Source organism: Ovis aries, chromosome 4, assembly GCF_016772045.2.
Source record: "Ovis aries strain OAR_USU_Benz2616 breed Rambouillet chromosome 4, ARS-UI_Ramb_v3.0, whole genome shotgun sequence".
NCBI classification, from domain to species: Eukaryota; Metazoa; Chordata; class Mammalia; order Artiodactyla; family Bovidae; genus Ovis; species Ovis aries.
Genome location: NC_056057.1, coordinates 25,639,259 through 25,658,391, shown reverse-complemented (window position 1 = coordinate 25,658,391; position 19,133 = coordinate 25,639,259). Strand labels below are relative to the sequence as shown.

The window sequence follows — 19,133 nt, the reverse complement described above, 5'->3', positions numbered from 1 at the left end:
TTTGATCCCTGAGTCAGGAAGATCCTCTGGAGAAGGAAATGGCAACCCACTCCAGTATTCTTGCCTGGGAAACTCCATGGACAGGCAAGCCTGGCAGGCTGCAGTCCACAGGGTCACCAGAGAGTCATGTCTTAGTGACTAAAGAACAATAATAAATAGGTAATGAAAAGTTCCATGAAAGTTTTTGACTATTAAATTAATATACATTGCACATTATCTCATAATTTTAAAATGGAATAAAAGTAATTTTCCCTGGAAGAGCAAAATGTAATAGGTGAAAAACTCACTCCTTTGTTTTATAGAAAAAACATAATAAGGTGTTTTGTTGTCTGATTTTTCAAAGAGCACTTTTCCATATGAGTGAACAGAGAGGAAGGGATTAGTATATGATTGGTTTAAGGGATTAGTATTAGTATGCAAGATGGAGTCTATTTTAAAATGCTTCTAGTTAATAAACACATAATTGAACAAATAATTATTGAGTTTTAAAAGTTTGATGTTGCAAAGGAATACATATATTTCTTTATGCTCATTGTATATGTGCATTTGTATTTTAAATAGCTTAGTTTGAAGCTATTGTGATTTTGGTTTTTATGTCCCATGAAAGATAGTACTGTATCGCCTCAATACTTTGATGAAAAGAGCACAGATCACCTGAGACCTTAAGTTTAAATGAAAAATAATGCTTAAAAAATAGTTACTTAAACAATTTCAAGAAAAAACACTAACACAGCTAAAAGAATTCTATATAAAATTCGTCTGGATTTACTTTAAGAAGTAGATGATTATTTGTTAAATTCCAATTATTACTTTGAAAGGGATTCTTCTAAAATCTTTATGTACTTGGATAAGTAGTCCCTTGAATTTTATTAATACTGATAATTTCTTATGGATTCATTTATTTCTGTCTTGTCTAGTTTCAAATTACAAATTATGAAGAAAGTTGAATGACTTGATGTAACCATATAGTCTTTATGCATTAACTCTGGCACAAATGGAAATAGCATTTTATATTTGTTAGTGAGTGTTTACTACTTATGTGTTTATAAAGAATGATTCATTTTATTAAGTATTTATCACTGGAAACAATTAACTAGAAGTTAATATAAATTGATAAAAATAAAAATATTTTAATTATATTTTTAAAAATTTATTTAAATAAATTTGTTTAAAAATTTTTTTTTCCATTTTATTTTTTTATTTTTTTTTTAAAATTTATTTATTTTTTTAATTTTAAAATCTTTAATTCTTACATGCGTTCCCAAACATGACCCCCCCTCCCACCTCCCTCCCCACAACATCTCTCTGGGTCATCCCCTTGCACCAGCCCCAAGCATGCTGCATCCTGCGTCAGACATGGACTGGCGATTCAATTCTTACATGATAGTATACATGTTAGAATTCCCATTCTCCCAAATCATCCCACCCTCTCCCTCTCCCTCTGAGTCCAAAAGTCCGTTATACACATCTGTGACTTTTTTCCTGTCTTGCATACAGGGTCGTCATTGCCATCTTCCTAAATTCCATATATATGTGTTAGTATACCGTATTGGTGTTTTTCTTTCTGGCTTACTTCACTCTGTATAATTGGCTCCAGTTTCATCCATCTCATCAGAACTGATTCAAATGAATTCTTTTTAACGGCTGAGTAATACTCCATTGTGTATATGTACCACAGCTTTCTTATCCATTCATCTGCTGATGGACATCTAGGTTGTTTCCATGTCCTGGCTATTATAAACAGTGCTGCGATGAACATTGGGGTACATGTGTCTCTTTCCATTCTGGTTTCCTCGGTGTGTATGCCCAGAAGTGGGATTGCTGGGTCATAAGGTAGTTCTATTTGCAATTTTTAAGGAATCTCCACACTGTTCTCCATAGTGGCTGTACTAGTTTGCATTCCCACCAACAGTGTAGGAGGGTTCCCTTTTCTCCACACCCTCTCCAGCATTTATTGCTTGCAGATTTTTGGATCGCAGCCATTCTGACTGGTGTGAAGTGGTACCTCATTGTGGTTTTGATTTGCATTTCTCTAATAATGAGTGATGTTGAGCATCTTTTCATGTGTTTGTTAGCCATCCGTATGTCTTCTTTGGAGAAATGTCTATTTAGTTCTTTGGCCCATTTTTTGATTGGGTCGTTTATTTTTCTGGAGTTGAGCTGCATAAGTTGCTTGTATATTTTTGAGATTAGTTGTTTGTCAGTTGCTTCATTTGCTATTATTTTCTCCCATTCAGAAGGCTGTCTTTTCACCTTGCTTATAGTTTCCTTTGTTGTGCAGAAGCTTTTAATTTTAATTAGATCCCATTTGTTTATTTTTGCTTTTATTTCCAGAATTCTGGGAGGTGGATCATAGAGGATCCTGCTGTGATTTATGTCTGAGAGTGTTTTGCCTATATTCTCCTCTAGGAGTTTTATAGTTTCTGATCTTACATTTAGATCTTTAATCCATTTTGAGTTTATTTTTGTGTGTGGTGTTAGAAAGTGATCTAGTTTCATTCTTTTACAAGTGGTTGACCAGTTTTCCCAGCACCACTTGTTAAAGAGATTGTCTTTACTCCATTGTATATTCTTGCCTCCTTTGTCAAAGATAAGGTGTCCATATGTGTGTGGATTTATTTCTGGGCTTTCTATTTTGTTCCATTGATCTATATTTCTGTCTTTGTGCCAGTACCATACTGTCTTGATGACTGTGGCTTTGTAGTAGAGCCTGAAGTCAGGCAAGTTGATTCCTCCAGTTCCATTCTTCTTTCTCAAGATTGCTTTGGCTATTCGAGGTTTTTTGTATTTCCATACAAATCTTGAAATTATTTGTTCTAGTTCTGTGAAAAATGTGGCTGGTAGCTTGACAGGGATTGCATTGAATTTGTAAATTGCTTTGGGTAGTATATTCATTTTCACTATATTGATTCTTCCAATCCATGAACATGGTATATTTCTCCATCTATTAGTGTCCTCTTTGATTTCTTTCATCAGTGTTTTATAGTTTTCTGTATATAGGTCTTTAGTTTCTTTAGGTAGATATATTCCTAAGTATTTTATTCTTTTCGTTGCAATGGTGAATGGAATTGTTTCCTTAATTTCTTTTTCTACTTTCTCATTATTCGTGTATAGGAATGCAAGGGATTTCTGTGTGTTGATTTTATATCCTGCAACTTTACTATATTCATTGATGATCTCTAGTAATTTTCTGGTGGAGTCTTTAGGGTTTTCCATGTAGAGGATCATGTCATCTGCAAACAGTGATAGTTTTACTTCTTCTTTTCCAATTTGGATTCCTTTTATTTCTTTTTCTGCTCTGATTGCTGAGGCCAAAACTTCCAGAACTATGTTGAATAGTAGCGGTGAAAGTGGACACCCTTGTCTTGTTCCTGACTTTAGGGAAATGCTTTCAATTTTTCACCATTGAGGATAATGTTTGCTGTGGGTTTGTCATAGATAGCTTTTATTATGTTGAGGTATGTTCCTTCTATTCCTGCTTTCTGTAGAGTTTTTATCATAAATGGATGTTGAATTTTGTCAAAGGCCTTCTCTGCATCTATTGAGATAATCATATGGTTTTTATTTTTCAATTTGTTAATGTGGTGAATTACATTGATTGATTTGCGGATATTGAAGAATCCTTGCATCCCTGGGATAAAGCCCACTTGGTCATGGTGTATGATCTTTTTAATGTGTTGTTGGATTCTGATTGCTAGAATTTTGTTGAGGATTTTTGCATCTATGTTCATCAGTGATATTGGCCTGTAGTTTTCTTTTTTGTGACATCTTTGTCAGGTTTTGGTATTAGGGTGATGGTGGCCTCATAGAATGAGTTTGGAAGTTTACCTTCCTCTGCAATTTTCTGGAAGAGTTTGAGGAGGATAGGTGTTAGCTCTTCTCGAAATTTTTGGTAGAATTCAGCTGTGAAGCCGTCTGGACCTGGGCTTTTGTTTGCTGGAAGATTTCTGATTACAGTATCAATTTCCGTGCTTGTGATGGGTCTGTTAAGATTTTCTATTTCTTCCTGGTTCAGTTTTGGAAAATTGTACTTTTCTAAGAATTTGTCCATTTCTTCCACGTTGTCCATTTTATTGGCATACAACTGCTGATAGTAGTCTCTTATGATCCTTTGTATTTCTGTGTTGTCTGTTGTGATCTCTCCATTTCATTTCTAATTTTATTGATTTGATTTTTCTCTCTTTGCTTCTTGATGAGTCTGGCTAATGGTTTGTCAATTTTATTTATCCTTTCAAAGAACCAGCTTTTGGCTTTGTTGATTTTTGCTATGGTCTCTTTTGTTTCTTTTGCATTTATTTCTGCCCTAATTTTTAAGATTTCTTTCCTTCTACTCACTCTGGGGTTCTCCAACTCTTCCTTTTCTAGTTGCTTTAGGTGTAGAGTTAGGTTATTTATTTGACTTTTTTCTTGTTTCTTGAGGTATGCCTGTATTGATATGAACTTTCCTCTTAGCACTGCTTTTATAGTGTCCCACAGGTTTTGGGTTGTTGTGTTTTCATTTTCATTAGTTTCTATGCATAATTTGATTTCTTTTTTGATTTCTTCTGTGATTTGTTGGTTATTCAGAAGTGTGTTGTTCAACCTCCATATGTTGGAATTTTTAATAGTTTTTCTCCTGTAGTTGAGATCTAATCTTAATGCATTATGGTCAGAAAAGATGCTTGGAATGATTTCGATTTTTTTGAATTTATCAAGTTTAGATTTATGGCCCAGGATGTGATCTATCCTGGAGAAGGTTCCATGGGCACTTGAAAAAAAGGTGAAATTCATTGTTTTGGGGTGAAATGTCCTATAGATATCAATTAGGTCTAACTGATCTAATGTATCGTTTAAAGTTTGCGTTTCTTTGTTAATTTTCTGTTTAGTTGATCTGTCCATAGGTGTGAGTGGGGTATTAAAGTCTCCCACTATTATTGTGTTATTGTTGATTTCCCCTTTCATACTTGTTAGCATTTGTCTTACATATTGCGGTGCTCCTATATTGGGTGCATATATATTTATAATTGTTATATCTTCTTCTTGGATTGTTCCTTTGATCATTATGTAGTGGCCTTCTTTGTCTCTTTTCACAGCCTTTGTTTTAAAGTCTATTTTATCGGATATGAGTATTGCCACTCCTGCTTTCTTTTGGTCTCTGTTTGCGTGGTATATCTTTTTCCAGCCCTTCACTTTCAGTCTGTATGTGTCCCTTGTTTTGAGGTGGGTCTCTTGTAAGCAGCATATAGAGGGGTCTTGTTTTTGTATCCATTTGGTCAGTCTTTGTCTTTTGGTTGGGGCGTTCAACCCATTTACGTTTAAGGTGATTATTGATAAGTATGATCCCGTTACCATTTACTTTATTGTTTTGGGTTCGGGTTTATACACCCTTTTCGTGTTTCCTTTCTAGAGAATATCCTTTCGCATGTGTTGGAGAGCTGGTTTGGTGGTGCTGAATTCTCTCAGCTTTTGCTTGTCTGTAAAGCTTTTGATTTCTCCTTCGTATTTGAATGAGATCCTTGCTGGGTACAGTAATCTGGGCTGTAGGTTATTGTCTTTCATCACTTTAAGTATGTCTTGCCATTCTTTCCTGGCCTGAAGAGTTTCTATTGAAAGATCAGCTGTTATCCTTATGGGAATCCCCTTGTGTGTTATTTGTTGTTTTTCCCTTGCTGCTTTTAATATTTGTTCTTTGTGTTTGATCTTTGTTAATTTGATTAATATGTGTCTTGGGGTGTTTCGCCTTGGGTTAATCCTATTTGGAACTCTCTGTGCTTCTTGGACTTGGGTGATTATTTCCTTCCCCATTTTAGGGAAGTTTTCAACTATTATCTCCTCAAGGATTTTCTCATGATCTTTCTTTCTGTCTTCTTCTTCTGGGACTCCTATAATTCGAATGTTGGAGCGTTTCATATTGTCCTGGAGGTCTCTGAGATTGTCCTCATTTCTTTTAATTCGTTTTCTTGTTTCCTCTCTGATTCATTTATTTCTACCATTCTATCTTCTATTTCACTAATCCTATCTTCTGCCTCCATTATTCTACTAATTGTTGCCTCCAGAGTGTTTCTGATCTCATTTATTGCATTATTCATTATATTTTGACTCTTTTTTATTTCTTCTAGGTCCTTGTTAAACCTTTCTTGCATCTTCTCAATCTTTGTCTCTAGCCTATTTATCTGTGATTCCATTTTGATTTCAAGATTTTGGATCATTTTCACTATCAATATTCGGAATTCCTTCTCCGGTAGATTCCCTACTTCTTCCTCTTTTGTTTGGTTTGGTGGGCAGCTCTCCTGTTCCTTTACCTGCTGTGTATTCCTCTGTCTCTTCATCTTGGTTATATTGCTGCGTTTGGGGTGACCTTTTATATTCCTGGTAATTTGTGGAGTTCTCTTTATTATGGAGCTTCCTCACTTTGGGTGGGGTTCTATCAGTGGCTTGTCAAGGTTTCCTGGTTAGGGAGGCTTGTGTTGGAGTTTTGGTGGGTGGAGCTGGGTTTCTTCTCTCTGGAGTGCAGTGGAGTAACCCGTAATGGGTTACAAGACATCAAAGGTTTTGGGATAATATTGAGCTGCCTGTATATTGAAGCTCAGGGGATTGTTTCTGTGTTGCTGGAGAATTTGCGTGGTATGTCTTGTTTTGGAACTTGTTGGCCCTTGGGTGGAGCTTGGTTTCGGTGTAGGTATGAAGGCATTAGATGGGCTCCTATTGCTTAATGTTCCCTGAATTCAAGAGTTCTCTAATGTTTTCAGGCTTTGGATTTAAGCCTCCTGCTTCTGGTTTTCAGTTTTATTTTTACAGTAGCCTCTAGATTTCTCCATCTATACAGCACCGATGATAAAACATCTAGGTTAAAGATGAAAAGTTTCTCCACATTGAGGGACACTCAGAGAGGTTCACTGGGTTATAAGGAGAAGAGAAGATGGAGGAGGTAGTTAGAGGTAACTGGAATGAGATGCGGTGAGATCAAAAGAGAAGAGAGCAAACTAGCCAGTAGTCACTTCCTTATGTGAGCTCTATAGTCTGGACCGCTCAGGGGTATTCACAGAGTTATACGGGGAAGAGGAGAGGGAGGAAGTGGACAGAGGTGACCAGGAGGATCAGAGAGAGGAATGTGTAGGAGAGAGACAAATCCTGCCAGTAACCTGTTCCTTAGGTGTTCCCCACCGTCTGGAACACACAGAGATTCACAGAGTTGGATAGAGGAGAGATGGGGGGGAAAAGAGACAGAGGCCACCTGGTGGAGAAAAAGGAGAGTCCAGAGGAGGAGAGAGTGGTCAAGCCAGTAATCTCTCTCTCAGGTAAACTGGGGTAGTGAAGTTTGGGTTTTTAAATGTACAAAATTGGCAATAAACACCTAAGAGCAAAGATTAAAAATCTAGAGTAGAGGTTGGATTTTCAAAGATACAATATTAAAGAGAAGCAGAAGGAAAAAGGAAGAAAGAAAAAAAAAGAAAGAAAAAGAATTATTAAAAAACAAATAAACAGACAAACAATAAAAAAAAAACAAACCATCAACAACCATCCGAAGACTATATATGGTGTTTGCCTTAAAAAAAAAAAAAAAAAAAAGGTCTTTAAAAAAAATAGTAATAATAGGTTATAGAAATAAAAATTAGCGGAGAAATAGTAGACTTAAGAATTTAAAAAAAAGTTAGAAAAAAAAAAGCAAAAAAAAAAAAGGGAATGCTTTTAAAAATATTAAAAAAGAATATTTATCTGGCCCTTTCTGGTGTTATGGGCCGTGTGGGATCACTTCCAAGGTGGTTCCCTCTGATTAACTTCTTCTGTTTGCTGGTTTTTAGGCTCACTAGTTCAGTCGCGCTGTGGGGAGGGGGGATGCTGCAAACAAATAGCACTGTCGTGTGCATACAGTATCTCTGCTCAGCTTGACCTGTCCTTTCTCGCGGCGCACAAACCGCTCTGGTTCTACGATGCTCAGCCGGGAACCGTCTGGGGCCGGCCCTAGGCTGCGTGCACTTCCCTGGTCCAAGCCGCCCAGGTTCGGCGCTCAGGCAGCCCTCAGAGGCACAGATTCGGCTGGAACTGCGCTTTGTGCCCTTCCCAGGTCCGAGTAGCTCAGGAGTTTGGCGAGCGCGGTCGCCACGGCTTGTCACTTTTTCTGCCGCTGCTGCTCAGCTTACTGGGTGGACCGCTGGTGCACCCCGTGAGGCAGTTTGTGACTGTCCAACACCCCCATAAGTCTTAGCAAAGGAGCCTGCTTGCAGTTAGGTAAGTAAAGTCTCTCCGGGTCTGCAATTGCCCCTTTCCAGACCTTACGGCTCTGGCTGCCTGTCCCCGGCAGGGGATGGTCTGCAGCTGGCTTTTTCCGTTCTGTCCTTTGTTCTATGCTCGGTCCTGGCGGGGTCTTATGTTCGAGCTTTTCGCGTGGTAGCTATCCCACAGTCTGGTTTGCTAGCCCAAGTTAGTTCGTTCTGGTTGCGCGTGGGGCGTTCCTGCCCGATTCTTACAAAGCTCTGCAGCCTGCGCCTCCCGCGCGTCCCTGCCCTGCCCCCACTTCCCAATGGCGGATGCAGGCGTCTGTGCTGCTTTTCCGCTGGGGGAGTTACTGGTGGGCTTGTAATCTGTTGGTTTTAATTATTTATCTATTTTTCCTTCCTGTTATGTTGCCCTCTGTGTTTCCAAGGCTCGCCACAGACTCGGCAGGGAGAGTGTTTCCTGCTGTTTGGAAACCTCTCTTCTTAAAATTCCCTTCCCGGGACGGGCTTCCCTTCCCGGGACGGAGCTCCCTCCCCACCTCCTTTGTCTCCTTTTTCGTCTTTTATATTTTATCCTACCTGTTTTTCAAGACAAAGGTCTGCTTTTCTGGTTGCCTGATGTCCTCTGCCAGCCTACAGAATTTGTTTTGTGAAGTTTGCTCAGCGTTGAAATGTTCTTTTGAGGAATTTGTGAAGGAGAAAGTGATCTTCCCGTCCTATTCCTCCGCCATCTTTTCCAAAGCTAAAAATTTTTTTAATTGAAGGATAATTGCTTTACAGAATTTCGTTGTTTTCTGTCAAACTCAACATGAATCAGCCATAGGTATATATTCCCTCCCTTTTGAACTTCGCTCCTATTTCCCTCCCCATTCCACCCCTCTAGGTTGATACAGAACCCCTGTTTGAGTTTCCTGAGCCATATAGCAAATTCCCATTGGCTGTCTATTTTACATATGGTAATGTAAGTTTCCATGTTACTCTCTCCATACATCTCATCCTCTCCTCCCCTCTCCCCATGTCCATAAGTCTATTCTCTATATCTATTTCTCCATTGCAGCCCTATAAGTAAATTCTTCAGGACCATTTTTCTAGATTCTGTATATATGCTTTATAATGATATTTATCTTTCTCTTTCTGACTTACTTCACTCTGTATAATAGGTTCTAGGTTCATCCACCTCATTAGAACTGACTCAAAGGCGTTGCTTTTTATGGCTGAGTAATATTCCATTGTGTATATGTACCACAACTTCTTTATCCATTCATCTGTCGATGGACATCTAGCTATTGAAAACAGTGCTGCAATGAACAATGGGATACATGTGTATTCTTCAGTTTTGGTTTCCTCAGGGTGTATGCCTGGGAGTGGACTTGCTGGGTCATATGGTGGTTTTATTCCTAGGTTTTTAAGGAATCTCCATACCACCTTCCATAGTGGCTGTATCAATTTACATTCCCACCAACAGTGCAAGAGTGTTCCTTTTCTCCACACCCTCTCCAGCATTTATTGTTTGTAGACTTGTTGGTGATGGCCATTCTGAGCAGTGTGAGGTGGTAGCTCACTGTGCTTTTGATGTGCATTTCTCTAGTAATGAGCAGTGCTGGGCAACTTTCCATGTGTTTGCCAGGCATCTGTATGTCTTCTTTGTAGAAATGTCTTTTAGGTCTTTTCCCACTTTTTGATTGGGTTGTTTTTCTGGTGTTGAGTTGTATGAGCTGCTTGTATACTTTGGAAATTAATCCTTTGTCAGTTGTTTTATTTGCCATTAATTTCTTCCATCCTGAGGGTTGTCTTTTCACAGGAAGGAAAAAGAAAGGAAAAAGAAAAAATACTCCACAGAACTGCAGAAGCCCAATGTAGTGGCAGAGATTTATAACAACAATGAAAAGTAACTGAATATACACATTTACATATACACCCATAAGCAAAATCAAAACAGTCCAACAAAAATAAAGTACAGTAGATTAACCTGGCAAACAAATGATACCAAAAATTGTGTCTACCAGTTAAGAACACAACTAACTAAAGCACAAACTGGAAAACAAAACTAAAGCAAGTTGCCAATTGGGAAATAAAGCAATGAAAATAAAACTAACAAATATGTTGAGAGGAAAGGAGAGAAAGAAAAGAAGGAAAGACTAGATATGCAAAGTTAAATAGAGGTAGATAAAGATTTATAGACGTTAAAGGTTAACTGCAAGGGGAAAAGAACAGTAAGAAAAGCAAACAAAGGAATAAATGTAGAAAAAATAATGATAGGTTAAAAAATTAAGAATTAAAATGAAAAAAAAGAAAAATGAGAAAAGAAAACTCCACAGAACTGCAAAAGCCCAATGTAGAGGCAGAGATTTATAACAACAATAAAAAAATGTGACTGAGGGAAAAAAAAGCTCAAAAACTTAATTAGATTTCATAGTGCCAATAAAATCGACAACTACAACAGATGGCGGGGAGGAAGGAAAGAAAAAGAAAAGAAAAATCTGAAAGAATCTACAGAACAAATCAAAACATAAGAATAATAAATGTTTTTCTTGAGTTTCTGCTGTCAGAGTCCTTTCGCTCGCTAGGAGTCACAGTCCACCTCACCTCCCTAGGATGCCCTCCAACTGGTACTGATCTCTGGACCTGATGTAGGGACATCTCAGATTCTAATCTGTTCCTACTACCGTGTGTTCTTGCCTCCAATGTCCTCAGCTATCAGAACTAGTGCGTTTTCTTTTGCGAGAGCTCTCAATGTCCTTTTGTATATTCCACATATACAGAATCTGCCTAGTTGATTGTGTTGATTTAATCTGCAGCTCATGTAGCTGGTTGGAAGGTTTTGGTTATTCTTCCTTAGCCACACTGCCCCTGAGTTTCAATTGTGGTTTTATTTTCACCTCTGCATGTGGGTCCTCTGGGGTTTGCTCCTGAGGCTGCCCTGGAGGACTTGGGTTTGGCCCAGTGAGGGCCAGGTGTGGAGAGGGTGCAGCTGCTTGGGTCGCAGGGGTTCTGGCAGCACTGGGTACTCAGGGGAGTTGGCGGCCAGGGCAGGAGGAAATATAGTGCTCTAGAAGGGTATGGCAAGCTCTCAAGTTTTGGCCAGTACGCTCCAGTATTCTCTCCTGAAGAACCCCCCTGACAGAGAAGCCTGGCAGGCCACAGTCTACAGGTTCATAAAGAGTTGGACATGACTGAAGTGACCTGTGTGCATAAACGCAAGATTTTCTTTTTTGCCTGGGGCACCTTTGCCCCACTGAGAGTTGAGCATGAAGATGTCGCAGCTGCTTGGCTTGCAGGGACCGTGGCGGCACAAAGTGTGGAGGGACATAGGCTGCCTCCATCGCAGGAGACTCCCTATCAGAGTCTTTTTCGAGCCTCTTGTAGCCGGCAATCAGAAGGCCTCTTTGGCCAGTCTTTCTCTGTAGCTCTGCCTGTTCAGGCACTCAGAGGGCCCCCTTGCCTGGGCTCCTTCTTTGTTGTTTGGCATGTCAGGCACATAGAAGGGGCCCCCCTGGGGGGGTCCTAGTCTGTAGATCAGCACATCAGTCACTTGAAGAAGCACCCTGGGTGGGGTCCTACCTGGTAGTTCAATGCATCAGGTGTTTGATGCGCCAGCCTATTGTTCAGTGGCCAATGCTGGCGTGTGGGGAGAGAGAGGGTATGGTGATGGCTCCACCTGCTTTGCATGACTCAACAATATTGCCTTGCTTCCATGACTGCCCAGCTTTCCTCCATAGGCATTTCCCACCACAATCTCCTCCCTCACATCCCCTCAATCCATCTCTCCAAAGTCAACAGCAGTCCTTGCCCTGGGATTGCTGCACAGTCCCTAAACTCCAGCTCCCAGCTGCTGCGCCTTCCAGGGGACCTGTGTCCCTGTCCAGGGCATGTATGGCTGCAGCAAGGACTGTCTGATTCTCATTCCATTTAGGCTGCCATGGATCAGCTTCTTCACTCCCAGCCTTAAATGTTTCTCCTCTGACTCAGACAGTTGCCCCAGTGTGGGGATTGGACCCCTACCTCAGTTCTCCCACCTGTTGAGGGCAGGTCCAGTCCTACTAACACTCTTGTTTTTCCCCCTAGTTCCTTCGTCCTACCGAGTTTTGCGTGGCTCTATATATTCTTTTCCACCGCTTTGTCCTCCTGTCTGCTCTCAGCTGATGTTCTGCTGATGCAGTTCTGAGTCTGAAGGTATATTCCTGATGTATCTGTAGAGAGAGATGTTCTCCACGTCCACCTTTTCCTCTGCCATCTTGTTCTCTCTGTATGTGTTTTGAGCTTGTTTAATATCATGTTAATCAAGGAAAAGTGAATGGTATTCTAATTGTTACCTTTTATATTATTTTTCAGGTGCATTTTCTGGATTATGAATCAGTACCATTTGGTCAGAAAATGGAAAAGGTAATGCAGATTAGAGAGTTTGCCAAGGAAGCGAAAAAGGAAATATTTTATTATTTGGCCTTCTCATATATTTCCCACAGGTAGGTAAAAATGTTGGTAAGATTGTATGTTCTGTAGACTAACAGTATTTTTTTTGGTGGGAACCTGATTTTGTTAAAAGCAAAGAAATATTAAGGAAATTTTGGGCTGGAAAATTATTCATATTCTGAAGCAGGTGGAAACTCTTGACTCTAAGGAAAATTAAAAATCAAAATGAGTGTTTTGATTGGGGAAAAAGATAAAAATTGGCAAATATCTCATATGGAGTAGCCCATAGAATTGCCAGATGTGGAAACAAAAAATAGAATCCCCGGTTATTTGAGTTTCAAATAAATAATAATTTTGAGTACATCCCAATTTTGGAGTTTGAAATTCAAATTTCACATTTAACTGGACTTTTGTGTTTAGCTGGCAACCACAAGGTCATGACTCTTAACCATTTGTATAATTTAATATATTTATTTCTTTCATGCTATGCTAAAGATGTTGGTAATCAACATTTTAATCCCTTGAAAGCAGTGGCTGGCATTCAGATTGCATGAGGGCATGGTACTTAACTAAAGAAAAACTCATATTGTAAATGTTTTTAAATAGACAGTTACTTAAGCTGAAGGCAAAATGAATTAGTGTTAGAGATTCTTTGTGAGGAGAAATGCTATTTAAATAAAATTGTTTCAAAAATCTGTTAGAGAAAATGGATTTGCCCTTTGTCGTCCATAGACACCTTTTATGAAACTAGCAGAATGCTTTATGGTGTCTTAGAGGTGTACCACACAGAACTCAGGGAAGTAAAATAGTTGACTGCTTTTTTTTTTTTTAATGGTCTGGAATAAAAGTGATTCGGTACTGACTGTCCAGGGGATGAGAGGTATTTAAAGTTATATGGTTGACTAACATATATTGTTTATGAAATATTTAAGGTGCCTTTTTTAGCCTGAAGGTAACATTTCTTTAGAAACAAATGGATTTAAATTAAATGTAAGGGTCATCTTTTAGCCAATCCCTTGTTTTTCTTTAATTCTGAGGTGGTTTCCTCTATTTTCAACCTAGACAGGCGTGACCTCCAGTTGGTCACAAGGACATGGCAAAGTTTAGTTCACTTAGGATCGTGGAATTGTAAAATGTTAGTCCTCTAGGGTTCCTGAAGTTAGCACAACCAAGGCTTGAAGAGCTACATGTACTTGCAAAAGGTTATAAAACTGGCCGAGTAACAATAAGAACTCGGATCTGTGTCTTCCTTCAGCAATGTCTCCTCTTCAGTGCGTTGTCTTTGGTTATACTCTGGATTGTCATGGTGGGAAGAATAAGTCAGTTCTTTCTCTTGTGCCATGCGAGGGTGTCATGGAGCTTATGACTAATACTGTGCTCTGCAGATATAAAATAGAGATGACTCAGGGAAACCTGATAAGCAGGGAATGGTAGAGCACACACAGTTCTGGAACTCTCTGTCCTATGACTTAGACTAAGCACAAAGGGTCTGTAGCTGGCATTCCAGGGGGGCCTGGTTGCCAGATGAAATAGAACATTAAATTTCAGACAAAATTATTTTTTAGCATAAGTATGTCCCCAATATTACATGGGACATATTTGCACAAAAATTTCTTTGTTATTCTGAATTTCAAGTATAATCGGTCTTCTTTTGTTTTATGTGCTAAACCTGGTAACATTTGTAGAGTGTTTACATGAAAATAACTCATTTTCCCACATGTGACATGCTCTATACTCTTATGAGCTAGAGTCCAGTGCGTATTTTTGTGACTCTGTACCTGATTGGGAAAATGGCCTTGTTGAAAACGAGGAGCCTTTGTAGCCTTCTGCTTGGGCTCTTTCAAACAAACTTGGATTTCCTAAGCCAGCTGTCTGCTAAGTTACCAAAAGTAACTTAGAAAAAGATGGTCCTGCACTGGCTTCAAGATCTCTCTCTTGTTACTTTAGGATGCAAAGATAGCTTGCTTTAGTATTGTTTGTCTCTTCTTGACAATATAATAATGAAGATGTTTCAAGCATGTGAGAATGTTTAAAATGTAGGATTTACTTTTATCCTTAAAGACAGAAATGTGAATTGACTCTTACTTGCCCAACACATTTTCTAGTGAATAATTCTACCTTAAGGAGCGTTTCCAAAAGCTCCTGGGATATTGGTTAGATATGCCATTTGAAAAGAGCTGTGCTTAAAAATTGGGGAAGTGGCAGTAGTAGAGTTGAATAGACTCCTTTAATGAGGGCTTCCCATGAACCTTTAGTATACTGATTATCATTTCATAGCTTCAAACTAGCAACAAGGGCTATGCCATTTTCCATTTTCTCCTGTAACACTTAACTGTAGATAAATCATGGGACTAATGTTCCCTAAAAGAGACTTTGAGAAACACTGCTCACAAATACACCATAAGTAAAGAAACCACTACTCCTTCACACTCTTTTTATATTTCTGTACTAATTTTCCCATTTAGTTGAAGCAGAACTTCTAACATCAGATGCCTACTTGACACTGTAAAGACCAAGGATATGAAGATGTATAAGGTGGAGTTTTTGTTCACTGTTCAGAGAAGAGTGTTGGTTTGTGCTTTCCATGGTGCTGTGAGACACAACTTTTTATAGTATTCATACACTGGACTTTGTTCTCTAAATCTGATTCTGTGCAAGCCATTAGGTGTTTTGTAGGTAGTTATCACATACACATTTAAGTCTCTGAGTGGTTAAACCTTTCTATATTTCTTAAACTTGTTTTTATAACATTAGCATCAAGTGCTTCTTCTTTAGGTAGGTTTTTGGTTTATTAATAAGCCCCTACTTGGAAGAGAGAATATTGAACTGACTTTCTTTATCTGTGTTATATATATTTTCTTTCTGGCTTAAAGGAAACCTCCCTTGTTTTGTATGTGATGTTTCTGGTAATGTAGATGGTCTTGATTTTGGGCCAAACCTTCACAGTGTTGATGTACAAGGTGTTTATATTTAAATAGAATTACATAGATTTTTCTTTCTTTTTAAACACAAGACATTCTTAAACCTCTGTATCTGTACAGAGCTCTTTTACACACATGTATAGGGCTTTCTGTGTTTGTTGCTGTTCAGTCACTCAGTCATCTGTGACTCTCTGCAACCCCATGGATGGCAGCATGCCAGGCCTACCTGTCCTCTACCATCTCCTGGAGCTTGCCCAAGCTCATGTCCATTGGTGCCATCCAACCATCTCATCCTCTGTTATCCCCTTCTTCTCCTGTCTTCAACCTTTCCCAGCATCAGAGTCTTTTCCAATGAGTCGGCTCTTTGCATCAGGTGGCCAGAGTATTGGAGCTTCAGCTTTAGCATCAGTCCTTCCAATGAATATTCAGGGTTGGTTTCCTTTAGGACTGACTGCTTTGATCTCCTTACAGTCCAGGAGACTTCCAAGAGTCTTCTACAACACCATAGTTGGAAAGCATCAATTCTTCTGCACTCTGCCTTCTTTATGGTCCAACTCTCACATCCATACATGACTACTGGAAAAACCATAGCTTTGACTATATGGACCTTTCTCAGTAAAGTAATGTCTCTGCTTTAAAATACAGGTTGTCAAAGCTTTTCTTCTATGGAGCAAGTGTCTTTTAATTTCATGGCTGCAGTCACTGTCTGCAGTGATTTTGGAGCCCAAGAAAATAAAGTCTATCACTGTTTCCATTGTTTCCCCATCTATTTGCCATGAAATGATGGGACCGGATGCCATGATCTTAGTTTTTGAGTGTTGAGTTTTAAGCCAGCCTTTTCACTGTCCTCTTTCACTTTCATCAAGAGGCTTTTCAGTTCCTCTTTGTTTTCTCCCATAAGGGTGATGCCATCTGCATATCTGAGGTTATTGATATTTCCCCCAGCAATCTTGATTCCAGCTTGTGCTTCTTCCAGCCCAGTGTTTCTCATGATGTACTGTGCATATAAGCAGGGTGACAATATACAGCCTTGACGTACTCCTTTCCAGACTTGGAATCGGTCTGTTGTTCCATGTCTGGTTCTCACTGTTGCTTCTTGACCTGCATACAGATTTCTCAGGTGGCAGGTAAGGTTTAGCCGGTAGTAGACTAGAATGTTGATTATGTTTGGTAAGTAAGTGAAGAATGGCCATTTGAAAAGGTTTCTCAGGTAACTGAAATCAGGTCTCTTTGTTCATTAATGACTACTGTTCTAAACACTCAAAAACTTTCAGTATAATAGAGCGGTTATATTGTTAAAGATTCTTAGTTGTAAACAAAAAAAAATGTTTCATTGATTGTTTACAAGACAGATTTTTAAAAGGTATTTTGTAGTTTTATAGAATTTCTCAAGAGTCACGGAACCAAAATTGGAAACTGTGTATCCAGGAACAGGGCAGTTGACAGACATGCTCAACCACAGTGTAGGACTGTGCTGAGAAAAATGCCTTCCATTATTGATTCTGTGTACATGATACGTGAATGAACCATGGGTAGAAATTCTAGTCTGGCTGATCCAGGAAATGAAAAGGGTTTCCTAGATATAGTCTCCTTGTTGCTAGTGCCACTTCCACATTCTAAGTCTCTTCATGTGCGTAACAGTACCTGTAGCATTTAGGTACCATAGAATCTGGGGCAGTGTAATTTGGTTTTTTACTCTGCAGTCGCTATTACACAGAAATGAAAGCTGGGTTATGGTTAGGGCAGGCATTGCTTGAGCCACTTTGCAATATCAGCCCCATCTATGTCATATGGAGTCTTGTCTTAGATTGAAATGAAATCAAACAGAGCACCATTAACAAGTTGTGTTTACATTCAAGAGCTTGGTATTTGTCTCTAAGTAGGCTTTCCATATGGTGTCTACTACAGTTATACATTTTTAAGTACTATTTTGCATATGAACTTTTATGATAAGAATTTGGCAAAGTCTATAAAATTAATATCTGTAGAAGTTTTGTATTAAATCTGTGCATTTTACATGCTCAGGGCTTTAGAGATGACATAGGTTCATGGTTAAAATGCTTCCAAAAGCTATTGTAACTGGTTATTTCTTAAATTGAACTAGTATCTTCCCCTTTAACTGACAAACTAGGTATATGACCTTAAACAAAGGATATGAGCTTTCTACTGGAGGAGGGCCTGGCAACTCACTACAGTATCTGTCCAGAATCCCATGGACAGAGGATTGGAACCCCAGTGCATGGGGTTGCAAAGAGTTGGACATGACTGAAGTGACTTAGCACACATGGGTAAGCTTCCTAGGCTTTGGATTTCCATTTCCATTTCCATCCTTTGTTGGATGAGAAAGTGGACACACAAGAGGCGTGCGGGCTGTGTCAGGTTATATGTTGACCGTCTCTCAGTCTGACTCCAAGCAATGCGGGAACTGGGCCTGGATTTTCTGTCCTCTCCCTGTGGACCGTAAGCTTCACTATACTATCATTTCACTTATTTTACTGAGAATTACTCATTATTGTTCCTGTGTTTTATTCTAGTTTAGAGTGGAAACTGTTCTCTCTCTCTCTCTCTCTTTTTTTTTTTTTTTTTTTTTCGGTTAGATACCTCAGTGAAGTAGATGACAAAGGTGATGTCTTTGTTCTGCTGCTACTGCAGATACGATAGATGGGAGGCTGGAAGTCTGAGATCAAGGCACCAGCATGTTTGAGTTCTCAGGAGGCTTCCCTTCCTGGAGGCTAAGCGGTATTTTCTTGTTGGCCGCTCACATGGCAGGGACTAGAGTGAGGCCTCTAAGAGCCCTGTTCTGTTGTCAAGGACTTCACTCTAATGAGTTAATCCAGCATCTTACTTCCTAAAGCGTCATATAGGAGTTAGGATTTCAACATACGAATCTGGGGGAGGGACACAAAGATTTAGTCCACAACAGGGAAGGGATTAACATCCATCAGAGAAAGGTTAAGAAAATGTAAAGCATGTTAGCAAGAAAGGGAGTGTGTGCCATGTTAGTCTATTCATTATCTTCTGTCTCCTTCTCCTCTGAACTGGCATTCCACTGGATTTGATGCAGTGGGAAACTGGACTTTGGAAAGTATTAATCTGGCTTAGTATTTTCATAAGATGGGGCTGTTGCAAGGGACTACATCAGACAGAGCTATAGGAAACAAGTCTTGGAGAGGTCGGGGGTAAACTAGCAGAGCCCCTCTATCTTCTGGGCTTTCCTGGTGGCTCAGATGGTAAACAGTCTGCCAGCAATGCAGGAGACAGAGGTTTGATCCTTGGGTCGGGAAGATCCCTGGAGAGGAGAATGGCAACTCACTGCAGTATTCTTGCCTGGAGAACTCCTTGGGCAGAGCTATGATCCATGGGTTTGCAAAGAGTTGGACATGGCTGAGTGATTAATATTTTTCACGTTAGTTGTATCTTCTGTCTGCTCCTGTATACACCTGTTTCTTCTCTTCCACCAACTACAATGACAACAACAGCTTCTCTTACAAGAATGACAACAGCTCTGAGAGGCACATAAAAAGGAAGAAAGTTACCAAAGCAGTTCTGTAATTTTTTGTTTTTGTTTTTTTTTTAAAGAAAAATTATTTGTAAAAGACTTATGAGG

General features: G+C 39.3%; 1 protein-coding gene across 1 annotated transcript in view; it reads left to right on the top strand.

Annotated features, from left to right (window-relative positions):
* The window catches only part of CRPPA (CDP-L-ribitol pyrophosphorylase A), a 396,240-nt gene that overhangs the window by 246,308 nt on the left and 130,799 nt on the right, over positions 1 to 19,133 (top strand). The window contains 2 exon segments of the mRNA XM_027968498.3: positions 12,528 to 12,615; positions 12,618 to 12,658. Coding sequence (XP_027824299.2) covers positions 12,528 to 12,615; positions 12,618 to 12,658 — 129 coding nt within the window.